General features: G+C 43.5%; 1 protein-coding gene across 1 annotated transcript in view; it reads right to left on the minus strand.

Moving 5' to 3' along the window:
- Nucleotides 1-21,361: 21,361 nt before the first annotated feature.
- Nucleotides 21,362-22,895, minus strand: part of DDX10 (DEAD-box helicase 10) — a 168,454-nt gene continuing 166,920 nt past the window's right edge. The window contains exon 18 of the mRNA XM_035114420.2: nucleotides 21,362-21,661. Coding sequence (XP_034970311.2) covers nucleotides 21,487-21,661 — 175 coding nt within the window. The 3' untranslated portion in view covers nucleotides 21,362-21,486. The remainder of the gene's footprint in view (nucleotides 21,662-22,895) is intronic.

Genomic DNA, 22,895 nt, shown 5'->3' on the forward strand with positions numbered 1-22,895 from the left:
CAGAAAAGCCTATCCAGGCACGTAATTTACTTTCATTTCTTTCAATGTTTGATTGGTTTTTTTATTGTTTTCCATGATGGTTTTATGCATATGTGTTTTTAATGGGTCTGTGAATTTTAGTCATGTTTTATACATAACGGAAACTGCACACCACTTAGAGGTTGTCATTTTTATTTTTATTTTAGCAAGCGGTCTATGAATTTTCTCACTAAAATAATTCCTAAATTTGTTGTTGTTTAGTCGTTTAGTCGTGTCCGACTCTTCGTGACCCCATGGACCATAGCACGCCAGGCACTCCTGTCTTGCACTGCCTCCCGCAATTTGGTCAAACTCATGTTCGTAGCTTCGAGAACACTGTCCAACCATCTCGTCCTCTGTCGTCCCCTTCTCCTAGTGCCCTCAATCTTTCCCAACATCAGGGTCTTTTCCAAGGATTCTTCTCTTCTCATGAGGTGGCCAAAGTATTGGAGCCTGAGCTTCACGATCTGTCCTTCCAGGGAGCACTTAATTCCTAAATAAGGCGCCACTATTCTTATTTATTTAGATTGCGAAGTCTCTGAGAGATGCCTGTTCCTTTGTTTTGCCCATAGTCCTGCAACAGACCTGAAGAAAGTGGCATGTTGTTCCCATTTTACAGATGGGATACTGTGACTCGCCCTCACTTATGATGCAAGATCCGAACATGGATTAGAATTCTTGCCTTTTCAGTGTGTTATCCCAGGACCACATTTCGTTTTGTATTGGTACTAGGCACCATAGGACTTGCCCAACGGGCCCATGGCAAATAAACAAATAAGTACGTAATTAGGGGCGACAACCTTCTCAGAGCCCCTTCAGTACAGTGAGAGGACATTCCTGAATAAATGGCACATCTGCTTCAGGTAAGAGACGTTCATTTTAAACAAACCAATTTGCCCATCTCTACCGAGCACGTCTTTCATGTTACTTGTATAGCCGGGGAGGGTTAATAATGTTTTAATGAAAGGGGCTGCAACTTAATTGGAAACCTCTAATTGAATGTCTTTAAATGGAGTAAACTAATTGCATCTATGAAAATTTGATAGGGCTCTGTCAGGAGTCCATCTGGATCGGAGTATTTCCCTGAAGCTGGAGAGCTAATAAGCTTCCTAATTTTGTTTCATTACCCTTTCTCGCCCTCTTCCGCAAGAGTCATTTAAGGACCTGATTACTCTCCTCTTTCCAACGTACTTGAGTTCACCGTCCCATACCTGACATAGCTGAACCCAGACCAGGTAACCCAAGGTAAACGTCGCTGTGGAAAGGCACCGTGAAGAAACGAAGGACTTCTTCACCCAGCACATAGCTAAAGCAATGGAATTCAGCTCCACAAGGCATGGTGACGGCCACCAACTTAGCTTTAAAAGAGGAATAGACAAAATGGAGGAAAGAGAGGTCAATGGCTACCAGTTGCAATGTCTATATGCTCCCTTGAGGATCACAGGCAGCTTACCAATGAATAGCAGTCAATGGGGAACAACACTGAGAGGACAACGTCCTGCTTGTGGGCCTTCCAAAGTCATCTGATTGGCCACTGTGGAAAACAGGACGCTGGACTAGATAGGCCTTCGTTCTTACATTTTTAAGTAGTGTTGGAAATTACTTTCTTTTCTTTTTTTACTCTTTCCAGTATAAAAGTCTTCTCACAAATCTAATTTCCTGTCTCCCTACATTGAGTACTTCAGACACATGTTCCTCCAAAGAATAAGAGAAGTTTTTGAAGCTCAGTCTCATTCAGGTACTCAACAGGGTGAGCTGAGGTAAAACAATTGGAGGACAGGTTCTGTGGTAGTGGAAGTTCATGGTTTGCAGCAGCAATCCTTTGGAGTACGCCATTGTGCCAATAGCAATTCAACACCAAGTACATAACTGACCACCCAATATCAGTTTTCTTTGGTGTGTATCAAGGAAACCCTTTGACCTAGGCAATACATCTTATTGATTTTGTGTGCTTGGACAAATCCTCTGCAGTAGAGCTCTCCCTAATTAATTTAATTTGGGTGAGGAATATTCTCAATTCTGAACATTTTTGCCGTTATTAAATAAACTTATACTAAAATTATTAGCTATTGTATCTATTGCAGGGAGGGCAAATTAACACTGATTGAGTTGCTTGGGTTGCAGCCAAGGCTCGCTGTAGAAGCCAGGATTTTTGCCATTGACTAAACAAAGTAATAATTAGCACCATTAATACTGCAAAATAGGGGAATGAGCATTTGAATGGACGTCTAAAATTATGGCTCTAAGGACGAATTTCAGGAGAGCACACAGCCCCATAGCTGAGGTCCTGTCTTTAGTACAGTAGAACATATTGATTAACGAAATGTGATGTTATAAAGTCCCTCTTATCTCTCTCACACCCCACACCCACCAATGCCCAGTTGTCTCCTGCTCTGATACTGGGAGCCGCTGAAATTTGAGACCCGACAATTCATAACTGGCACAGAGCGCCCCCTAGTGGTGCACAAAGAAACAGGGACTCAGCTACATTGGCAAAGGCGCTTTATGTGCATTATTTATGCATTCTAACACTGTGACACCAGATGGTGCTGTGGAGTTCCGTTTTTGCCAACCTGATTTCTCATGCAAAGTTTGCAACGCGTTTAACTGAAACGCTTCTTTGAAGTGTCTAGATCCAGCTCAGGGCTCCTGCAGATGAGGTCCCTGGGAAAAATAGTACAGTGGTACCTTGGTTTAAGAACAGCTTAGTTTATGAACAACTTGGGTCAAGAATGCTGCAAACCCGGAAGTAGGTGTTTTGGTTTGTGAACTTTGCCTTGGAAGCAGAACATGTTCCACTTCCTGTTGAGTGCGTTCCATTTGTACATTGAGTCCCCTACTGCTATGGGAAAGCTCGCCTTGGTTTAAGAACGCTTTGGTTTAAGAACGGACTTCCGGAACGGATTAAGTTTGTAAATCAAGTTACCACTGTACAGGCAATCCCTACCGCTGTTACATTGATTTGGTGTAAAAGTTAAAGATCCCTATAAGTTATGGGCTTCTTAGATTTTTATAAAGATTAACCATTTTAAAATGTCAGCACCCAATGCCAGGGATAAAATAAATATTGCTTTATAAATCACTGCAATTAAATGAAGGAGTTTAAAAAAATATTATAGGACAGTGTCAGATTATCACATTCTGCCAAACCAATAACACTGAATAAACTATGAGTTATTTACAAAACTGCTTTTCCTAAAAGTCAATTTCTGAAGTAGCTGAGAAAAAACTTTTTAGAAAAAAAAGGGGGGAGAATTGGAGGATAATTAATTTCCCTGGCATGGAAATGTAATATAATGGGAGATGTTCAATATATCCCTGACTTCTATTAAAACACATTAGATGCTGTCAAATTATTTTAAGATCTAAATTACAACCATGGTCCCTGAAAATAGTTAGAAAATCATGAGGCTTTTAAATCAGATCCCTGCATTGATCTTTGGGTTTGCAAAAGAACAGAGTTGAAACGGAAGGCAGGTTTCCACCAACATTTTTGCTCCCCTAGAAACAGCCCCTGTGGGGTGATTTGTGGGGGGCTAAGAGCCCCCATTCCAAGGCAACAGGAGCTGGTGCTCCTTACTTGCACTGCTCTGATTCAAGGCAGCAGAAAGGGATGTGTCAGAGTCAGACCAATTGTCTCAGCGGCAGGGCTCCATTTACCCACAATGCCACTGTCACAAGCCCTTACCTGATTGGCTACAATGCACTGTGGCGTCTTCATATTCACCGAGTGATCCCTGATTGGCTGGGATCACACAATGGGGGAGGCAACTCTGAAATGGCAGCAAAGCAGCCATTTGTGTCAATGAAAGGCAGAAAGGCTTCCAGGGGGCTCTTTGCATCCCTCAAAAGCCTGTTGTTTTTCACCATGAAAATACTCAGGTGCAAAACATTTGACACAGCCCTAAATTTGACACTAGTAGAAGAACGTATAGGGCCTACATGGGTTCATGCAAGCACAAAACACTCATATTATGCTGTTCAAAGGAGTGGTTTTCTCACGGCAGAAAACATGTTTTCTGAATAGCAGCATCCACCTTTCTACTTTCTGTCTTGTCTTTGCCAAGTTACCCCCCCCCCGCGCGCGCCCGACAAGGAGACAATCCCTTTCCCCCTTCAAGGAAATGTATTGGCCCCATCTCATTCCTGTCAGACCTAATGAAAGCAATTCACAAAAAGCAATGGAAATAAAAGCCATGGAAGACTTCTAGAGGCAGAGGCATTTCCACAGTAAATGGGGTTCCTGAATGACAGGGGCTTCCTTTGTTTTTTTTTTCGTAGGAAAGGTGAGCATGACCAAGGGGGGTGCATTTAAAACTAGAGCTGTCACAAAACAGAGGGGGTCACTTATTGTGAAATGTATCACCCCTGAGAAAAAAAGCATATAGAGGCATGGAAACATACACCCCCCCCCCTTGAGCAGGGAAAGGAAACCCACCTTTCCCTGCTCAAGGGGAACCAGGCAACACCACATTTTCCTCCCCGCTTTGTGCAGTTGTTCGTTAGGCTGGCACTGTTCCAAAATAAGCTTCTTCTTTTTAATCCCTGCAGCTGTGATCCGCAGCAGTTTCTGTGCCACATTTTGTTTCGAAGATGCCTTTTCCACCTAGTAACAGTGACTCTGCCTCACAGATAGTCAAATGTGGTGACCTATGTCGCCGAGGGCAAAGAGGTTTGATTTAGAGAGGGCAATGTGCTGGCAGCTCCCAAAGAAAGGGGGTATATGTGATATGTGATATGAAAACGAAAGTTTAGTCTTCCTGGAGATTATTGCAGAGTTTGCCCCTTTGACATTCACTATGGGTAGGGGACCTGTTGACGAGGAAAGAAACTTAACCACAAACCCTGGTTCGGATGACAAACTAGCGCAGCACAGGAGTGTAAAAAACCACCTGCAATGGAGCAATGTTCAGTCCTCTCTGGGAATCCTCACATTGACATGGTTCTGGTAAGCTTATTGTGTTGTGTGAACCACACAGTTGTCTTGAAAGGTCACATCCTCATTCATGCTGATCAGCTATTTTAAATGTCCCCAGCAATGGAAGGCGGCACTGCCCATAAACACCAATGAAGAAATTAAACAATTCAGTGTAGGGAAAAACAGCTGACTCCCCCCCTCCAAAACAGGAGGTGGAAACCCCAAAAGTAACATTGGAGGTGATGCAATATTACTGTTTATATTGGCCTAATGGAATTACCTATTGGGTGTGTTATCATATCTGTTGCTTTCAGAGAAGCGATTGTCTGTAATATTTTATTGAATTTTTAAATTTCTAAATTAATATGTATGTCGGCAGTTGGTTACGCAATATTTAATGCCTATTTTTTAAATAAAACAAAAAACAAAAAGGGTGTGGTGTTAAGAGCAGTAGACTCGCAGTCTGGGGAACCGGGTTCGCGTCTCCCCTCATCCACATGCAGCTGCTGGGTGACCTTGGGCTAGTCACACTTCTCTGAAGTCTCTCAGCCCCACTCACCTCACAGAGCGGTTGTTGTGGGGGAGGAAGGGAAAGGAGAATGTTAGCCACTTTGAGACTCCTTCGGGTAGTGATAAAGTGGGATATCAAATCCAAACTACTACTCCTCTTCTTCTTCTTCTTCTTCTTCTTCTTCTTCTTCTTCTTCTTCTTCTTCTTCTTCTTCTTCTTCAAAAACAGTTGAATGAGGGCTCAGTCATGGAATAGCGACTTACTGAACAGAAGCACTTCGCGCTGCAACGTTTTGTTGAAAAGCCTCGCTTGTGTGCTTGCTTCGGTTGCCATGTGGGAACGGCAATAATCCTTTTACATTTTATTCATAACTTTCTTCACACCCTGCTTGAAGGTTCTTCTTGTTTAAAATAATTTCTCCTCCCCTTCAATGCGCCTTTCATTTGAGCCTACGGAAGGAGCTAAGGAATGTACTGAAAAACATACTGTGCAAATTTGGCAGAGGTACAATTTTTAATTGGTATCTGACAAAATGTTCTTTTTGATGCCATCGAAGTGCTCAGCAAAAAGACAATATCCACCAGGGTGCTGGCTCAGTGATGCCTCAGCGGGAAGAGCGCCACAGACTTGACTTCCTGCAGCGACCAGCTGCTCCTTGGAGGTGTCCCCATTCCAGCTGCACTTACCTTGATAAGGACAGGAAGGTTTGGCAGACCAAAGATGCTATAGCTGCAAGCCACTGAAATGCTCTCTGGTCCTCTAAGCCGATGACAAGCGCATTAATAACTCCATTACATAATGCAATGTACTGTAAACATTTCTGAAGTGCTTTGTTGGTTATTGTTTTCAAAGTGCGTGGAGCTGTGCTATGGGGTTCAGGCAAGGGCTGGGCTAGGCAGGATAAAGAATAAACCAGAAACATCTTCCCTACCTCCAAGTTAGTAAAAAAAGAGGACTTAACACAGGTCCAAACTAGGGGTGCTTGAGGGATTCGATTTTGGTGAACACTAAAGCGAACAGACCTGATCTACGCCTCCCAAACTAACACGCTGAGCAGAATGTACTTATCCTATCCATTTCGCGCTCCTTCAGATTTTTGGGATACAGTTTTTGGCTCAGAAAAAAAGGAGCAAAACGCATTATTCAGAATACAGTGAGTTTAGCATATGCAGGATGAAATGGACGGACACCTGTGAGACAGAGGTGGATTCAGTTATCCCTAACCTGAACAGGAGGGCTCAACCCTGTGACCATGTTTGCTGCAGGTCTCACTTCTATCCTCCACGCACAGATGTCTCAAAATCTACTACATATGCATCCAGGTGTTAAAAAAAGAAACCAGGAGCCCAAAATCTAGATTTTCTAATTGGCTATACCATTCAAGTGCTCACTAAATTACTGAGGGTAATCTCCAATTTACTTTAATCAAGAGACAGCGGCTGGTAAACCTCTGGATAATTTTCTTGAGCATACTCTTGCTATAAAGGGCGCATCTCAATCTCTTTAAATTATTCCACTGCCACTTAATTTAGTCTGCATGTTTTGAAAGGCAACATGAACATTTCAGTTCCATAAGATATACAATGGTACAAAAACAACCCTTATCAAGGACTCGAGCTGTATTCGATATTTTACCAGTTGCAATGAAGCAGGAAACGTAAATCATGAATCTGTGAGAGATTAATAATAGCCACTTCAGTGTCTGGTAATGCCGTTAAACAGAGAATTGAGTAAATTTGTTTTGGATATTTATTTATTATTTATTTATCGAAGACTGCCCTTCCTCCTAGGATCACAGGGTTGTTCACAACATAAAAATATGGAATGAGAATGCAAAATACATAACAAAACAAAAACAAATTAATAACTCCCCTCACACAAACACATCAGTTATTTATCTATTTAATACATATTTCCACCAACTGTCATGGTGTTTTAGTTGAGATTCCTGCATTGAAGGGGGTTGGGCTAGATGACCCTCAGGATCCCTTCCAGCTCTCCAATTCTGTGAATATATGTAAGCTAGAAACCTTGTGGCTTCAAAAAAAGCTTCATTGCTCAACTACTTCAGGCAAACATTTTGGAGGCACATTAGCTTTACACCAAAGTCTATATTTATGTCTCTCATTTTGTAATCATGTTTCTCTGAACTACTAAACTCAGAATTGATTCTGGCTGGGAGGAAGGTGAAGACGTGAAACTGCCTCGAAGGGAAAGATGCAAATGAATAAATCCCAAATCAAGGAGATGGAAGAGCCGAAATGTCCTCAGCCCACAAAAGCCTCCTTTTTCTTTGAAACACAAAGATGGGTGTTTGTTCTGATCTGCGCTTATGCCGCTTATGCCGAAGTTTGTGAGGTGAGGTCACTTGCCTCAAGCACACATGGATAATCCACAATCAGAGGCATTGGCTCAAGAGTAGCACAGATCAAAGTGTTATAAAATGTTAACATATACATCTAATTGAGACATCACCTTGCCGACAAAGGTCCATATAGTTAAAGCTATGGTTTTCTCAGTAGTGATGTATGGAAGTGAGAGCTGGACCATAAAGAAGGCTGACCGCCGAAGAATTGATGCTTTTGAATTATGGTGCTGGAGGAGACTCTTGAGAGTCCCATGGACTGCAAGAAGATCAAACCTGTCCATTCTGAAGGAAATCAGCCCTGAGTGCTCACTGGAAGGACAGATCCTGAAGCTGAGGCTCCAATATTTTGGCCACCTCATGAGAAGAGAAGAATCCTTGGAAAAGACCCTGATGTTGGGAAAGATTGAGGGCACTAGGAGAAGGGGATGACAGAGGACGAGATGGTTGGACAGTGTTCTCGAAGCTACGAACATGAGTCTGACCAAGCTGCAGGAGGCAGTGCAAGACAGGAGTGCCTGGCGTGCTCTGGTCCATGGGGTCACGAAGAGTCGGACACGACTAAATGGCTAAACAACAATAACAACAACAACATACATCTAATTGATGAGACATGGTGCATTTCCAATATTTCTTGAGATGATCCCCAACCCAAAACAAAAGAGTAGACTAGAGCGTTCGGTGTGGAAGAAATCCATCAAAGTTCTGGCAGGAAATGAGATTCTTCTTGCTGTTCAGACTTTCAGAGCGAAAGCTGGAGATCTGGATTTCTATAGTTCTAAAGCAGAGACAGCTCACTATTTTTGCCTTCAGGGCCACATTCACCCTTGGCCAACACTCTGGAGGGCCGCATGCCAACAGTGGTAAGGCGGCCACCTCACACTGTTGCATTCACACACAGCCCTCTCCCCCTGCAAAAATTGGTGCAAAAAGATCTGCTGGAGGGTGTGGTGGATGACCCTTGCTCTCCGAAAAGCGAGGTCAAAATTAAAGGGTTCAGGAACTCAGACCAAACCAAATTTCATAAAATCATACACAGACTTCACTAAAAAAAAATGAAAACTCTATAGGGAAGAAAAGCTCCAAATAATGACACAGATTAAAATAGTTCAAAAGGCAAGAAAACAACAAAACACTAACTTCTCCAGCTAATTAACATAAACACTCACACTTAAATCTCAGTAGGCTGGGCAAAAGGACAAGATGCTGTCAGAAGCCCAAATAGATGCTGACCTCGGCTTGGCTGGCTGCTGAGAGCTCCCACCAATCCAGGTTTTATGGGAACTTAAACCATGGGGATTTGCTTTTTCCACCCTTTGTTTAATTTCCAAGCAAAGGGTCTTCTGGTTTCTCTTTAAGGTTTCCAGACTCAAAATAGAGCAGGGCAATTAAAGGCACAGAAGTCCTGTCCTCTGTTGAGTCTGTTGTTGTTGTTGTTGTTTAGTCGTTTAGTCATGTCCGACTCTTCGTGACCCCATGGACCATAGCACGCCAGGCACTCCTGTCTTGCACTGCCTCCCGCAGTTTGGTCAAACTCATGTTCGTAGCTTCAAGAACACTGTCCAACCATCTTGTCCTCTGACGTCCCCTTCTCCTAGTGCCCTCAATCTTTCCCAACATCAGGGTCTTTTCCAAGGATTCTTCTCTTCTCATGAGGTGGCCAAAGTATTGGAGCCTCAGCTTCACGATCTGTCCTTCCAGGGAGCACTCAGGGCTGATTTCCTTAAGAATGGATAGGTTTGATCTTCTTGCAGTCCATAGGACTCTCAAGAGTCTCCTCCAGCACCACAATTCAAAAGCATCAATTCTTTGGCGATCAGCCTTCTTTATGGTCCAGCTCTCACTTCCATACATCACTACTGGGGAAAACCATAGCTTTAACTATACGGACCTTTGTCGGCAAGGTGATGTCTCTGCTTTTTAAGATGCTGTCTAGGTTTGTCATTGCTTTTCTCCCAAGAAGCAGGCGTCTTTTAATTTCGTGACTGCTGTCACCATCTGCAGTGATCAAGGAGCCCAAGAAAGTAAAATCTCTCACTGCCTCCATTTCTTCCCCTTCTATTTGCCAGGAGGTGATGGGACCAGTGGCCATGATCTTGGTTTTTTTGATGTTGAGCTTCAGACCATATTTTGCGCTCTCCTCTTTCACCCTCATTAAAAGGTTCTTTAATTCCTCCTCGCTTTCTGCCATCAAGGTTGTGTCATCTGCATATCTGAGGTTGTTGATATTTCTTCCGGCAATCTTAATTCCGGCTAGGGATTCATCTAGTCCAGCCTTTCGCATGATGAATTCTGCATATAAGTTAAATAAGCAGGGAGACAATATACAACCTTGTCGTACTCCTTTCCCAATTTTGAACCACTCAGTTGTTCCATATCCAGTTCTAACTGTAGCTTCTTGTCCCACATAGAGATTTCTCAGGAGACAGATGAGGTCTGTCTATTGAGTCTGGTAACCCTCAATTCCCCTCTTCTCTGTCTGGGCTCTGCACATCCCCACATGGCTGAGGGTTGCATTCTTTAACTGGCCTTGCTTTGGGGGCTGAGCCGTAGCTCAGCGACAGAAGGTCTGGGGTTCAATCCCAAAATTTCTCCAGGAAGGGCCAGGAGAGACTCTCTGCATGAAGTCCCCGGAGAGCTGCTGCCAGTCAGTGTAGACAATATTGAGCTAAATGGGCCAACAGCCTGACTCAGTAGAAGGCAATGCCTTATGTTTCTATGTGCTGCTCTGTTTGGCATCCTGACTGCAACTTTGTGCTGTGATAAATCCTCTGAACCTTGGGATGTCGGAATGAAATGTGATACACAAGTCGCTGAGCTTTCAGGGCACCCAGAGTCAGCTGTTCAGCATGACTAATGGTAGGGCCAGGCCCTGCTAATGGAATGTATCAAGAGCAGTTGCTTGGGCAAGTCAAGATTTCTATCAGAGCGATTTTGCGTCTTTGGTTCCCCTGTGAAAAAGACAATTTCATATGTTCGAGGAGCAGGGGGCTTTTTACATTATTAATAAGGGACTTAAGCCCGATTAGAGACTTAATATAAACATGAAGACAGATCCCATTTCAGCCTCCTGGTGGATTATTTGCAAAAGGGCTCCAAGGGGAAAACTGGAGTACCTTGTGTGTTTCCCGATAAAGATCTCAGGATAATACGGCACAGAAAAGAAGCTTGTCTGTCCGAGACCCTGAAGGTTTAATTGTCATACCCCTGACATCATATGTCATCACACCTGGGGTACTGCACCCATTTCTGGGCACCACAGTTTAAGAAGGATGTTGACAAGCTGGAACGTGTGCAGAGGACGGTGACCAAGATGACCAAGGGTCTGCTGGAAACCAAGCCTTATGAGTAACAGTTGAGGGAACTGAGTATGCTTAGCCTGGAAGAGAAGAAGACAGAGAGGAGACATGACAGCCATATTCAAATATCTATAGGGCTGTCGTGTGGAAGATGGGGCAAGCTTGTTTTCTCCTGGTAGGATGTGAACCAATGGCTTCAAGTTACAAGAAAAGAGATTCTGATTAAACATCAGGAAGACCTTTCTGACAGTAAGAGCTGTTCGACAGTGGAACAGACACCCTTGGGAGGTTGCGGACTCTCATTTCTTGGAGGTTTCATGGATCAGATTCTTGCGTTGCAGGGGGCTGATCCCAGAATGTCCTGCTTTTCCTTAGGACAGCCCTATTTTCATCAGAGAAGTGTCGGTGGGTATGATAGGACGTCTCTAATTCTGTTGGAGAAAAGTTGGAGAGTATGGAGTTATGTGACCCCCAAGCCAAAGAGATAAAGTAACTATACAACCTTTAGAAGACATCTGAAGATAGCCCCATATAGGGAAGTTTTTTGAAATGCTTAATGTTTTATTTTTTTATATATGTTGGAAGCCACCCAGAGTGACTGGGGCGAGCTTGTCAGATGGGTGGAGTAGTAGTAATGATAATGATGATGATGATGATGATGATGATGATGATGATAATGATAATAATAATACGATGGTGGTGGTGGTGGTGGTGGTGGAATAGGACGTCTCTATTTTCATTGGAAAATTGTTGCAGGGTATGTTAGTGACATCATCAGGGCCCAACCCCATGACATCACCAAGGGACACCCCAATATACATATATCCTTGAAGAATCACAAGTAAACAACTGGGGAAATCCTGCCAGCCAGAAAAGCAGCAGCTATGGGCAAATTCCTTGGAGTGCAGGAATGGGCAAGCTGCGAGAGCTAATTTAAAGGCAAAGATCAGAGCAGGAATCAATTATAGCAAACGAGATAGGGCTGGTACCTGCTGCCGATGAAAGAAAATGGAAAAGAAAGGTCAGGACCTTCAACGGTCATAAAGAGCAGCGTTGTCAGCCAGTAGCATACACAGCGCCAGGGCAGAAAAAGAAAATCCTCTTGTGGAATGCTCAAAGAAGTATTGGCAGTGGGGAAGAATTGTTTCTGTTAAAAGGAGGGCGGGAGTTGGAATGCAGAGAGATGAAGATGCAGGGTTTCATTTTCTTTTTTTGCCAGGAAGCACAGAAAGCTCTGGAGGGACCTTATACGTACATCAGCTCTTGAATTGTATGTCATCCATCAGAGCCTCTCCAGGGTTGGACATGTAAAAGATTAAGAGAGTAACTGCGTTTAAGAGAGACAAAGAGACACGCAACTGCGTTTGAGAGAGACAAAGGAGAGGGGTCTCTGCACAGAGATCTAGCAAGGCTTTTGTCCAACAATCCTCTGTGGACAGAATTCAAAAGCGGCAAAGCAGAAGAGAGAAGAACACACTTTACTTGATGGGCGGTCAAGAAAAGACTTTTGTGAAATAGTGTTTGCAATATTGAGGTGGGTGCGGGGAGGGTTGGATCTATATAGGTTCTGAATCAGAATCTTATCCAGAGGCTGTTTGTGAGATACGTGCTTCTTTTTTCTAGATGCATGCATGCAAGGGTGGACTTCGGTAGTCTTTGGTAATATGGTGCCCGGAGCAAAGCCCAAAATTTGGCAACCCCCAACTCAGTTATGTTTTTTTCTCGATTTTGTAGCCCCTCGGCTCAGCAACCTGTGCAGAAGAACTGCCTGCAACGCCCTAAATCTGATGCTGGAGTTCAACACTTGGCGTGTGTGTGATACATAAGAAAAGACAAAATGAGAGTATTGGAACCCCTACTTCATAACTTCATAAAAAGTCACTATGACTGATTTTGTACAAGGTGGAGGACTGGGAGAGAGCCTGACCAGGGGAACAACAACAACAACAACAACTTTGTTATTTACAGTGGTACCTTGGTTTTCGAACTAATCCGTTCCGGGAGTCCATTTGACTCCTGAAACAGTTCGAAAACCAAGGCGCTGCTTCCGGTTGGCTGCAGGAGCGTCCTGCACTCATTTGGAAGCTGTGCTAGATGTTTGACTTCCAAAAAAACATTCACCAATTTGCTTGAAATCCTCATGGCACTCACCTTCTGTGTTTGCTATCCTAAGAAGTTTGCTATCATCGCTTTTCCAAAGCATTCACAACTGCAGAGGCCATACTTGAGTGCAGGTTGGTTAAACAGCTATGTGATAAACTTTCTGGAGATTGGAAAGAGTGCCACAGAAAGTTTTCCTGGAGACGGCAGCAGTGAACTTACAATTTTGTATTTTGTTGCCGGGTAGATTTAATGAAGGAAATCGCAAAGGTCTGACAGACCGCTGAAGTAGTGGGCTCTTTTTTTACCCCCCCCCCCCAACTTTGAATCGTTCACAACTATATGTCTTTGTATTCTGGTGCGCTCATCAACAACAAAAAGAAATATTGCCCCCTCAACCAACCCAACAGCTCTATAATTAAATTACAGATTATATCAATTAAAGTATAAACATACTATCTTGTGATGAAAGCATCCATCTCATCAACGTCCATGGAATCAATAGGCTTGTATCATGCAGGCCTCTGACCAATTTATTTTCCTGACATAGGGATCGATACAGCAGTTTTAATGGCATTAATGATTAGATAGCTTTTATCAGCTCTGAAGAAAAAAAATCTTCTGCAAATGTTCATCATGCTCCAAAACTCTTTTTGCTGAGATTTTTTATTGCTGCACAAACTCTGGATGTTAGAATAATAAACTTGAGGCACCGACCACTGTTAGGGAGTTATCACCAAGAAATGTTATGACATCATAAAGGACAAGGCAGGGGTGGTGCGTCCCATTTCATCATCTGAGGTGAAACAGGAATGTGCTGCACCCCCCACCCGTCACCGAAGCCTCTCTTATTTGGGTTGTGTGGTGACACCCACAAAGCAGTGGCAGCAATAGTGGGTTCCACTGAGATCTCATGGGATTTCGTGAGGAAGAAAGCTCAGAGGAGCCTGGGGGAGAGACTTCAAGTAACGCTGATGTGAAACGACCCCCCTACAAGAAAAGGTTGCAGCATTTTGGGACTTTTTAGTTATGAGAGAAGGCAAGTAAGAGATGCATAAAGTTTCTCCATCTCTCATAACACTGGAACTCACCTCTGAAGAAGTGTGCCTGCACACGAAAGCTCATACCAATGACAAACTTAGTTGGTCTCTAAGGTGCTGCTGGAAGGAATTTTTTTTCTTTTGTTCCGACTGGAACTCACAGACAGCCAATGAAGCTGAATGTTGGAAGACCCCAAGACAGAGGAAAAATAAAGTTAGCGCAGCACATAGTTAAACTATGGCACTCACTCTGACAGGATGCAGCGATGGCCACAAACTCTGATGGCTTTAAAAGAGCATTAAACAAATTCATGGATGAGGGGGCTATCAAAGGCTACTCTGCGTCCTCAGTTGGTAGCAATGTCTCTGAATGCCAGCTGCTGCAAACCATGGGATGGGAGACGGCCCTTGTGCTCAGGCCATGCTTGTAGGTTTCCCAGAAGAGGCATCTGGTTGGCCTCTGCAGTGCCACAAATCCAACTCAATGGTGTAACGTTGGAAAATGTCAATCACTTCTCCTACCTGGGCAGTTATCTTCCCACAAGGGCTAACGTTGATGCCGAAATCCAGCATCGCCTCAGCTTCCTCCCGATTGAAGTCCACAGGGCTTGAGGACCAGGACATTTGCAGGGAAGCCAGAATGCTTGTTTACAAAGCTATTGTACTACCAACCTTACTGTATGCTTGTGACAAGTAGGTAGCCGTGTTGGTTTGCCGTAGTTGGAACAAAATTTTAAAAATTCCTCCCAGTAGCACCTTAGAGAGCAAGTCTATGCTTGTGAAGCATAGACCATTTATCAACACCACCTCCAACTTCTCAAAAGATTCCATCAGCGATGTCTCTGAAAAATTTTACACATCACTTGGGAAGACAGGCAAACTAATGCCACTGGTAGGTCCCACCCAGCAACAACCTTTCCCAGGCCCCAACCCATATTGTAAATAGTGGCTCCACTCTCTTATTGTAACTGCTGAGCAGCCACGGCTGGTCTCTTGCTCTGGGCCAGCTGGTACCCAGGGTAGCAGTGCTGCCATGTCATGACCAGGTTGCTGTCAGGTATGCCGAGGTTCAGGACATGGCATCAGAAAAATGGAGCCAGACAGTGTTGGGTTCTGCTCAACTGTGATCCCCCCCTTTTGTGCACCACAATGCAATGCCTAGCAAGAAGGAAAATAGGCAGAGAGGACGTTCACGTGACTAGGAAGCTTCAGAGGTGGGAAAGAATGACATTCACTAGCCATTTTGATGCCTGGCAAATTGAATTTGGATAGCCAATTGTGAACCAGTGCTGTGTGTGCATAAAATGCCAGATTGAACTAAGGGTTGTGTTCAGAATAAACTGTTCAAAATAGTGTCGGCTTGTACCTGATGGTGAATCATTTTTTCCTGTCCTGCGTATAAACCAAGTTCTGTCATTTGAAAGGTAAGCCTTATTATATGAGCAAAAGGGTGTTTTCAGCCAATATATCCAGAAGCTGCTCTATTTCTCACTAGATCATAGTATTTGGGCTCGGCTGGGTGAGCAGTCAATGATCACGCTGTTAATTTATAGATTAGTTTATTTCTGCCTTTGGCTGGTTCTTGCTGTTGTTGTCAAGGATTGCAACGTCCTTTCATCATCCTGGCAACCCTACCCAGTTTGAAGGGACTTAAATCCCAGAAGATCGATCGAGGAAGAGCATCAGCTACCCCCACCCACCCCACCCTGTCCAGCTCTCATCCACATTGTTGTCATCTGTCAAATCACCCTTGCAGGGAAAGGTATTAAATGGAGAAAAATTATAAGAGTGTTAAGCTTTCAGCTATGTATGTATGCATGTAGATCGTTTTGCAAGCCAGAGGGTATTTTTGCTTTTTAAAGAACACTCAATATCTGACAAAAGAAGAATTTCTACTGCAGTCACTCATGCAGCGTCCCTTGATATCAGATGCTAGCAGGATAAAGGCATAGTTGAGCTGTAATCCAAAAATGGCAAACAGCGGGTTGAAATGAAGTAAACAGTCCATATGTAGTAGCAAAACATAGTATTCCTGGAAGACAGGCTCAGTGGTAGAGCGCATGCTTTGAATGCCGGAGGGTCTGGGTTCAATCCTGGGGAACACCCAGGCTGTGTGTGTGTGTGTGTGTGTGTGTGTGTGTGTGAGAGAGAGAGAGAGAGAGAGAGAGAGAGAGAGAGAGAGAGAGAGAGAGAGAGAGAGAGAGAGGGGAAGGAGATTTATATAATGCCCTTCACTTTACACAAGGCAGTGTGCAGAAATAAAGCAAATACAAACTTGATTTTCCAGTTAGCTCAGTTGGTTAAAGCATGGCGCTGATAATGGCCAATGTCGCAGGTTTGCTTCCCCCTACATATTTCCACACTGCAAGGGGCTGGACTAGATGAACCTTGGGGTCCCTTCCAACTCTACAATTCCATGATTAATAATAGTTTTTTTAAAAAAAATCTATACCAAATTACAATCGCAACAACATATGCTGTAGTGGATAAAGTGTTGGAGCAGGACCTGGGAGACCAAGGTTCAAATCCTGCCCCTCAGCCATGAAGCTCACTGGGTGACCTTGGGTCTGTCACTGTTTCTGTCTAACCTACCTCACTGGGTTGTTATAAGCAGGGAGTGGGTGGTGCTGTGGTCTCAACCACTGAGCCTCTTGGGCTTGTTGATCAGAAGGTCGGCAGTTTGAATCCGCGTGATGAGGTGAGCTCCTGTTGCTCTGTCCCAGCTCCTGCCAACCTAGCAGTTCGAAAGCATACCAGTGCAAGTAGATAAATAGGTACCGCTGCGGCGGGAAGGTAAACGGCATTTCCGTGTGCTCTGGCACTCGTCATGGTGTCCCGTTGCACAAGAAGTGGTTTAGTTATGCTGGCCACATGACCCGGAAAGCTGTCTGTGGACGAATGCCGGCTTCCTTTGCCTGAAAGTGAGATGAGCGTCGCAACCCCATAGTCTCCTTTGACTGGACTTAACCATCCAAGGGTCTATATCTTTCTTTTTTACCAAGCAGGGCATTTTTTTTTCAGCCGGAACTCAGTTCCAGCACCTCTCAGGTAGGCACCATTGTCATTATAAGAGTACAAGGGAGGTGTTCCTGTTGAGTCTGGCCCCTCTTTTTCTAAAAAAAACCCCCAGCAAATTGAGGATGGTTTTTTTAAAAAATTATTTACAGCAAAGGGGAACTTGCATCCTTACTTCAGACACTTTTCTCAATAGCACAACTCCAAAACGATTGCAGGAATTGAGATCAGGGAAATAATAATAATAATAATAATAATAATAATAATAATAATAATAATAATAATCGGTTTTCCCAGGCACTCTGGGCAGCTTCCAACAAAAGATTTAAAATACATGAACATAAGTCATTAAAAACTTCCCTAAACAGGGCTGCCTTCAGATCTCTTCTACACATCAGATAGTTGTTTATTTCTTTGACATCTGATGGAAGGGCGTTCCACAGGGCGGGCGCCACTACCGAGAAGGCCCTTTACCTGTTGGGTTCAGTTCACTTTGCTCAAGTGCTTCATTGGTTTGAAGTCTATCCCCAACACCTCCTGTTTTAGAAGAGAATGGGCAGATATGTAAAGAAACAAAGATGGGAGAGTGCAGCTGGCCAATCCATGTTTGCAAGCATGTCCATTATACAGTTATGCAGGGCCACTTTGGGTTTCAGGATACCCAGGGCATATAGGTGCAAGGGGATAATTTCTTCCTTAGCCTGGTTTGGTCACATGTCAAAACAATAAAACAGAAAAGCAAAATTGACAAAGTACCCTACCGCACCATTCATGACAATATTGAGCAGAGAAGCACTAAAGGGGACTTCATAAATCATGTCTCAGAACGTAGTCTGTTGATATAACCCCTCCACATCGTGATTTGGCTTGCTGGAGGCTGCAACAGACATCCCATCTTTGTTGACACAGGATATGAAAGGCTCAAATCCATCCCTTTTAGCAATCCCTTTTACAACACAGTTTTGATAAGCTTCAGGATGTTTTTGTTAAGCAGCCCCCTGTTAAGTGAGGGGGTGGAATAGCTGGTGCATATTCGGATGCCGCGGTATGTTGGCGAGGGTGTTGAATTAGAGCAGGTTCAAAACCCCAGTCCTCCATGAAACTCACTGCGTGACCTTGAGGCAGACACACTCTCTCAACCAAACCTCCTTTAACAGCTCCTTGCAGGAAAGGCGGGATATACAGTGGTGCCTCGCTAGATGAATTTAATTCGTTCCACGGGTCTTTTCTTATAACGAAAAATTCGTCTAGCGAATCCCATAGGAACACATTTATTGAATTTCAATGCATTCCTATGGGAAACCGCGAGTCGCTAGACGAATTTTTCATAAAACGAATTCGTCTAGCGAGGCAATCTCCGCTCGAAAAATCCTTTCGTTAAGCGGAAATTTCGTTAAGCAGGGCATTCGTTAAGCGAGGCACCACTGTATATGTAAATGATAAATACATTCTAAGCTCCATCTTCCTCCAAAATTGCAAATTTGCTCCCTTATCATCAGCAGCCGATCTTCTGAGGAAAGGCTCCAGGAGACTCTTTTTATTTTTAACCAGTAAGAAAAATGATGCACTGTAGAGGTGCGAAACGGAATAGGATGGTAATTGTTATTCCCTCCACCAGCAAGTCTTTGCATCTACGACCTCCTTTACTGTTTGCATTTCCTTCCTTTCTTTTTCTGGTCGCATCTTCTGTGCTCACAGAAGTGTAGCGGGCAGCAGCTTGATTCAGAGAGACAGCAGCTGTTCGTGTTCATGGTGTGGATCATCAAACCTAATAGGGCTTGTTAAAAGTGCGACAGACCCAGGGATAAGCTCAGCAGCTCACTCCAATCAACAGGGCATCAAAGCCAGGCCTCTGAAATGCCACCTTAGGATGCTGTTAACACTTGCATCCCCGCTTCCAGATCCCTAACTTTTAAGGACTTCAGGAGGCTTACAGGAAAATATAAGCTTCAGTAGAAAATCACCAAGGCTGTCGCCACTATCCAAATACACCTGCTTATCCTCTACCTGTATTTCAAATTTCAAATGCTCTAATTAATAAACTTAAGTCCTCTAGGCAGGATGAGAACAGGACAAACTACAGTGATTCTGGAAGTTTCTGATCTTTGTTAACCCCAACCTTTCAGCCAGTGGCTGAGAGGGATTAGTTGGGGCTATGAAAATTCAATCTCTACTCTCTGCTGTTTTAAATATTTTTGCACCTGAGTATCTCTCTCTCTCTCTCTCTCTCTCTCTCTCTCTCTCTCTCTCTCTCTCACACACACACACACACACACACACACACACACACACACACACAGTAAGCAGGAATTTTGGCATGCAAATACCATTGTAGTCTCCCAACCCACCATCTATGTTTACCTCTGAGAATGTAGAGATATTTGCACACCAGTGAATGAACAGAGCCTGTTGCAACATACAAGCATCTATGGACTGGAGAACTAATCCCAACAGTGGCACTAGAAAAAGAATAGGGGGGAAATCACACACATGGAAGCATTATTAGGAGAAACCGGCAGGACTTTCTGAGCTTCCTTTCTTCAAAAAAAAAAAAACTTTGGGATAAATGGGACGGTGCCATTGTGCCCACAACCACCAAATCCAAGGTGGATCAGTGAAGACCCTCCGGTGGGGCATTCTAACCACCCAGATATTGACATGGCCTTCCTCAGGATTCCTTGGAACTTCTAACATGCATCTTTTCCAGGTGGTCTATGCCACTGTGAAAGGGCCCACAGTTTAAGATGCAATGTCTTAAAATGATGGAGAATATTAAATAGAGTGAAGAGAGTGAAAACATTATTCCAAAGTTTCAGAATTTCAAATCAAAGGCCTATAAGGCAAATCAGCACACGGAACCCATACCTGGTTTTATTTTGCAAAAGAACAAAATGGTATTGCTCATTACAATTAAAATTTTACAAAAATATTCGCTCGTTCATGAAGCCCTTTCTGGTCTCTCTACCTTCTGAAAAAGCTGTCTGGCATGGAGCAGTCTTGTTGTTCTGATGGGTCTCCATGCGCAAACCAGCATTGCACTTCACCTTTCCCCAAGCTGACATGCCCAGATGTTTTGGACTACAACTCCCATCAGCTACAGCCAGCACAGCTGGGGATAATGGAAACTGGCTGGGCCCAAGAATTGCAGTCCGAAACATCTGGCGGCCACCAGGTTAGGGGAAAGCTGCTTTGCAATTATGTCCCTCTCATCTTCAAAGCGCCATGCATGGTTGTTTAGGAAATATCAGAAGATTATTATTATTATTATTATTATTATTATTATTATTATGTGGTGTGGTGTGGTGTGGTGTGGTGTGGTGTAGTGGTTAAGACCGGTAGACTCCTAATCTGGGGAATCGGGTTCATGTCTCCGCTCCTCCACATGCAGCTGCTGGTTGACCTTGGTCTAGTCACACTTCTCTGAAGTCTCTCAGCCCCACTCACCTCACAGAGTGTTTGTTGTGGGGGAGGAAGGGAAAGGAGAAAGGAGAATGTTAGCCACTTTGAGACTCCTTCAGGTAGTGATAAAGTGGGATATGAAATCCAAACTCTTCTTATTATTATTTGAATTTATATACTGCCCTATACCTGGAGGTCTCAGGGCAGTTCATAGAATAAAACCAAAATAGAAAAGCACAAAATATATAATCAAAATAAAAACAACCCTATAACCCCCCCCCAAAAAAACACATTTTAAAGGGGGATAGGATCCTCACAACATTTAAAGTAAGACAATTATTCAGCCCGGACACTGAGATCCAGCACCGAGGGCCTTCTGGCGGTTCCCTCATTGCGAGAAGTGAGGTTACAGGGAACCAGACAGAGGGCCTTCTCGGTAGTGGCGCCCGCCCTGTGGAACACCCTCCCAGCAGATGTCAAGGCAATAAGCATCTATTCTACTTTTAGAAGACAACTGAAGGCGGCCCTGTTTAGGGAGGTTTTTAATGTTTGATGCTGTACTGTTTTTAATATTCAGTTGGAAGCCGTCCAGAGTGGGCAGGGTATAAATAATTTATTATTATTATTATTATTATTATTATTATTATTATTATTATTATTATTATTATTATTTAACAAACCTGGACAAGAGCCACTCGCTGGAAAGACCATGAACTCAGAAATGTTTGCAGCAATATTTATTTATTGGCAACCAAATTGGCCAGGTGCCTTTCTGATACAAAGACAAAAATAGCTTTGAAATAAGAGTGGGAGGGGGGAAATTAGCTTTGGTTGTTGAGCAGATGTAATACTAGTGCTTCATCTTCCGCAAGGGAAAGGCCTGTATCTAATGTTGCAAACGAGTCCTCTTTGCTGAGTTTGATCTTCTTTCTTCTTGGCACTGTTTCTACCGCTGATGTGCTTCCACCAGAACGTTGTTTGTCCATCCCAGGGCCACTGTAGAAACAAATAAATCACCCTTTTAATAAGTGCATTTAAACCAATTAAGCATCATGCAAGCACACAATTCATTTTTAACAGAGGCAGGTTTATGCACAGATAAGGGACAAGCACGTTGATGGCTGTAAAAAGAGGAACCGTAGATTGAAGAGCTCAAAAGTTGAGACCAATTCCGCTGACCAAGGAAAATGTGTAATTAGTTGCAAGAAACACAGATTTACTATTACTGTTTGTTGTTGGCAAGCAACAAATATGAACACGTGTAAATTTAAACGCTCGCTAATATTGTGGACTAAACATGTCTTGCTCCTCGTAATCAGATATGCGTTGTGACTCGTGTGACTTCGACTAAGAAGAGCTCTGGTCAATCACAGCAAAGCAACATCTAGTCCACAGTAGACAACCAGGTGCCCTCGAGAAATCCATAAGTAGAGCTAAAATGTAGTAGTCCTTGGCCACTCTTCCTCCTCTAAGCAACCAGTTGCTACGTGATATACCATTTTCAAACATACAGGCTCCACACAACCATCACAGCTATCACCAAGTGATAGAACTAGCCTCTGAATTTGTCTATTCCCAACTTTCCAAATTTAAATTTCTACAAAATAACAAAAGCAAATTGGCAATAACCTTGTCAAACATTGGCAACCAATCTTAAATTCTTAAATTATCCACTCCTTGTGAATAAAAACCCCATGGTCCAGAAGGACTATTGTTTTTGCTCCTGCCTGGATTCTATTGACAAACACTGCTTTTAATATTTTAACATCTATATTTGTTGTTGTTGTTTAGTCATTTAGTCATGTCCGACTCTTCGTGACCCCATGGACCATAGCACGCCAGGCACTCCTGTCTTGCACTGCCTCCCGCAGTTTGGTCAGACTCATGTTGGTAGCTTCGAGAACACTGTCCAACCATCTCATCCTCTGTCATCCCCTTCTCCTTGTGCCCTCCATCTTTCCCAAAATCAGGGTCTTTTCCAGGGAGTCTTCTCTTCTCATGAGGTGGCCAAAGTATTGGAGCCTCAGCTTCAGGATCTGTGCTTCCAGTGAGCACTCAGGGCTGATTTCCTTCAGAATGGATAGGTTGGACCTTCTTGCAGACCATGGGACTCTCAAGAGTCTCCTCCAGCACCAACATCTATATTAGGGATGATATTCTGCTGTAATAATTCAGTAAGCACAGTGGAGGGGGACAGCAATCAATTAATAGGAAGCTGGTCGAATTTTCT

This window comes from Zootoca vivipara, chromosome 4 (assembly GCF_963506605.1).
Source record: "Zootoca vivipara chromosome 4, rZooViv1.1, whole genome shotgun sequence".
Lineage (NCBI taxonomy): Eukaryota > Metazoa > Chordata > Lepidosauria > Squamata > Lacertidae > Zootoca > Zootoca vivipara.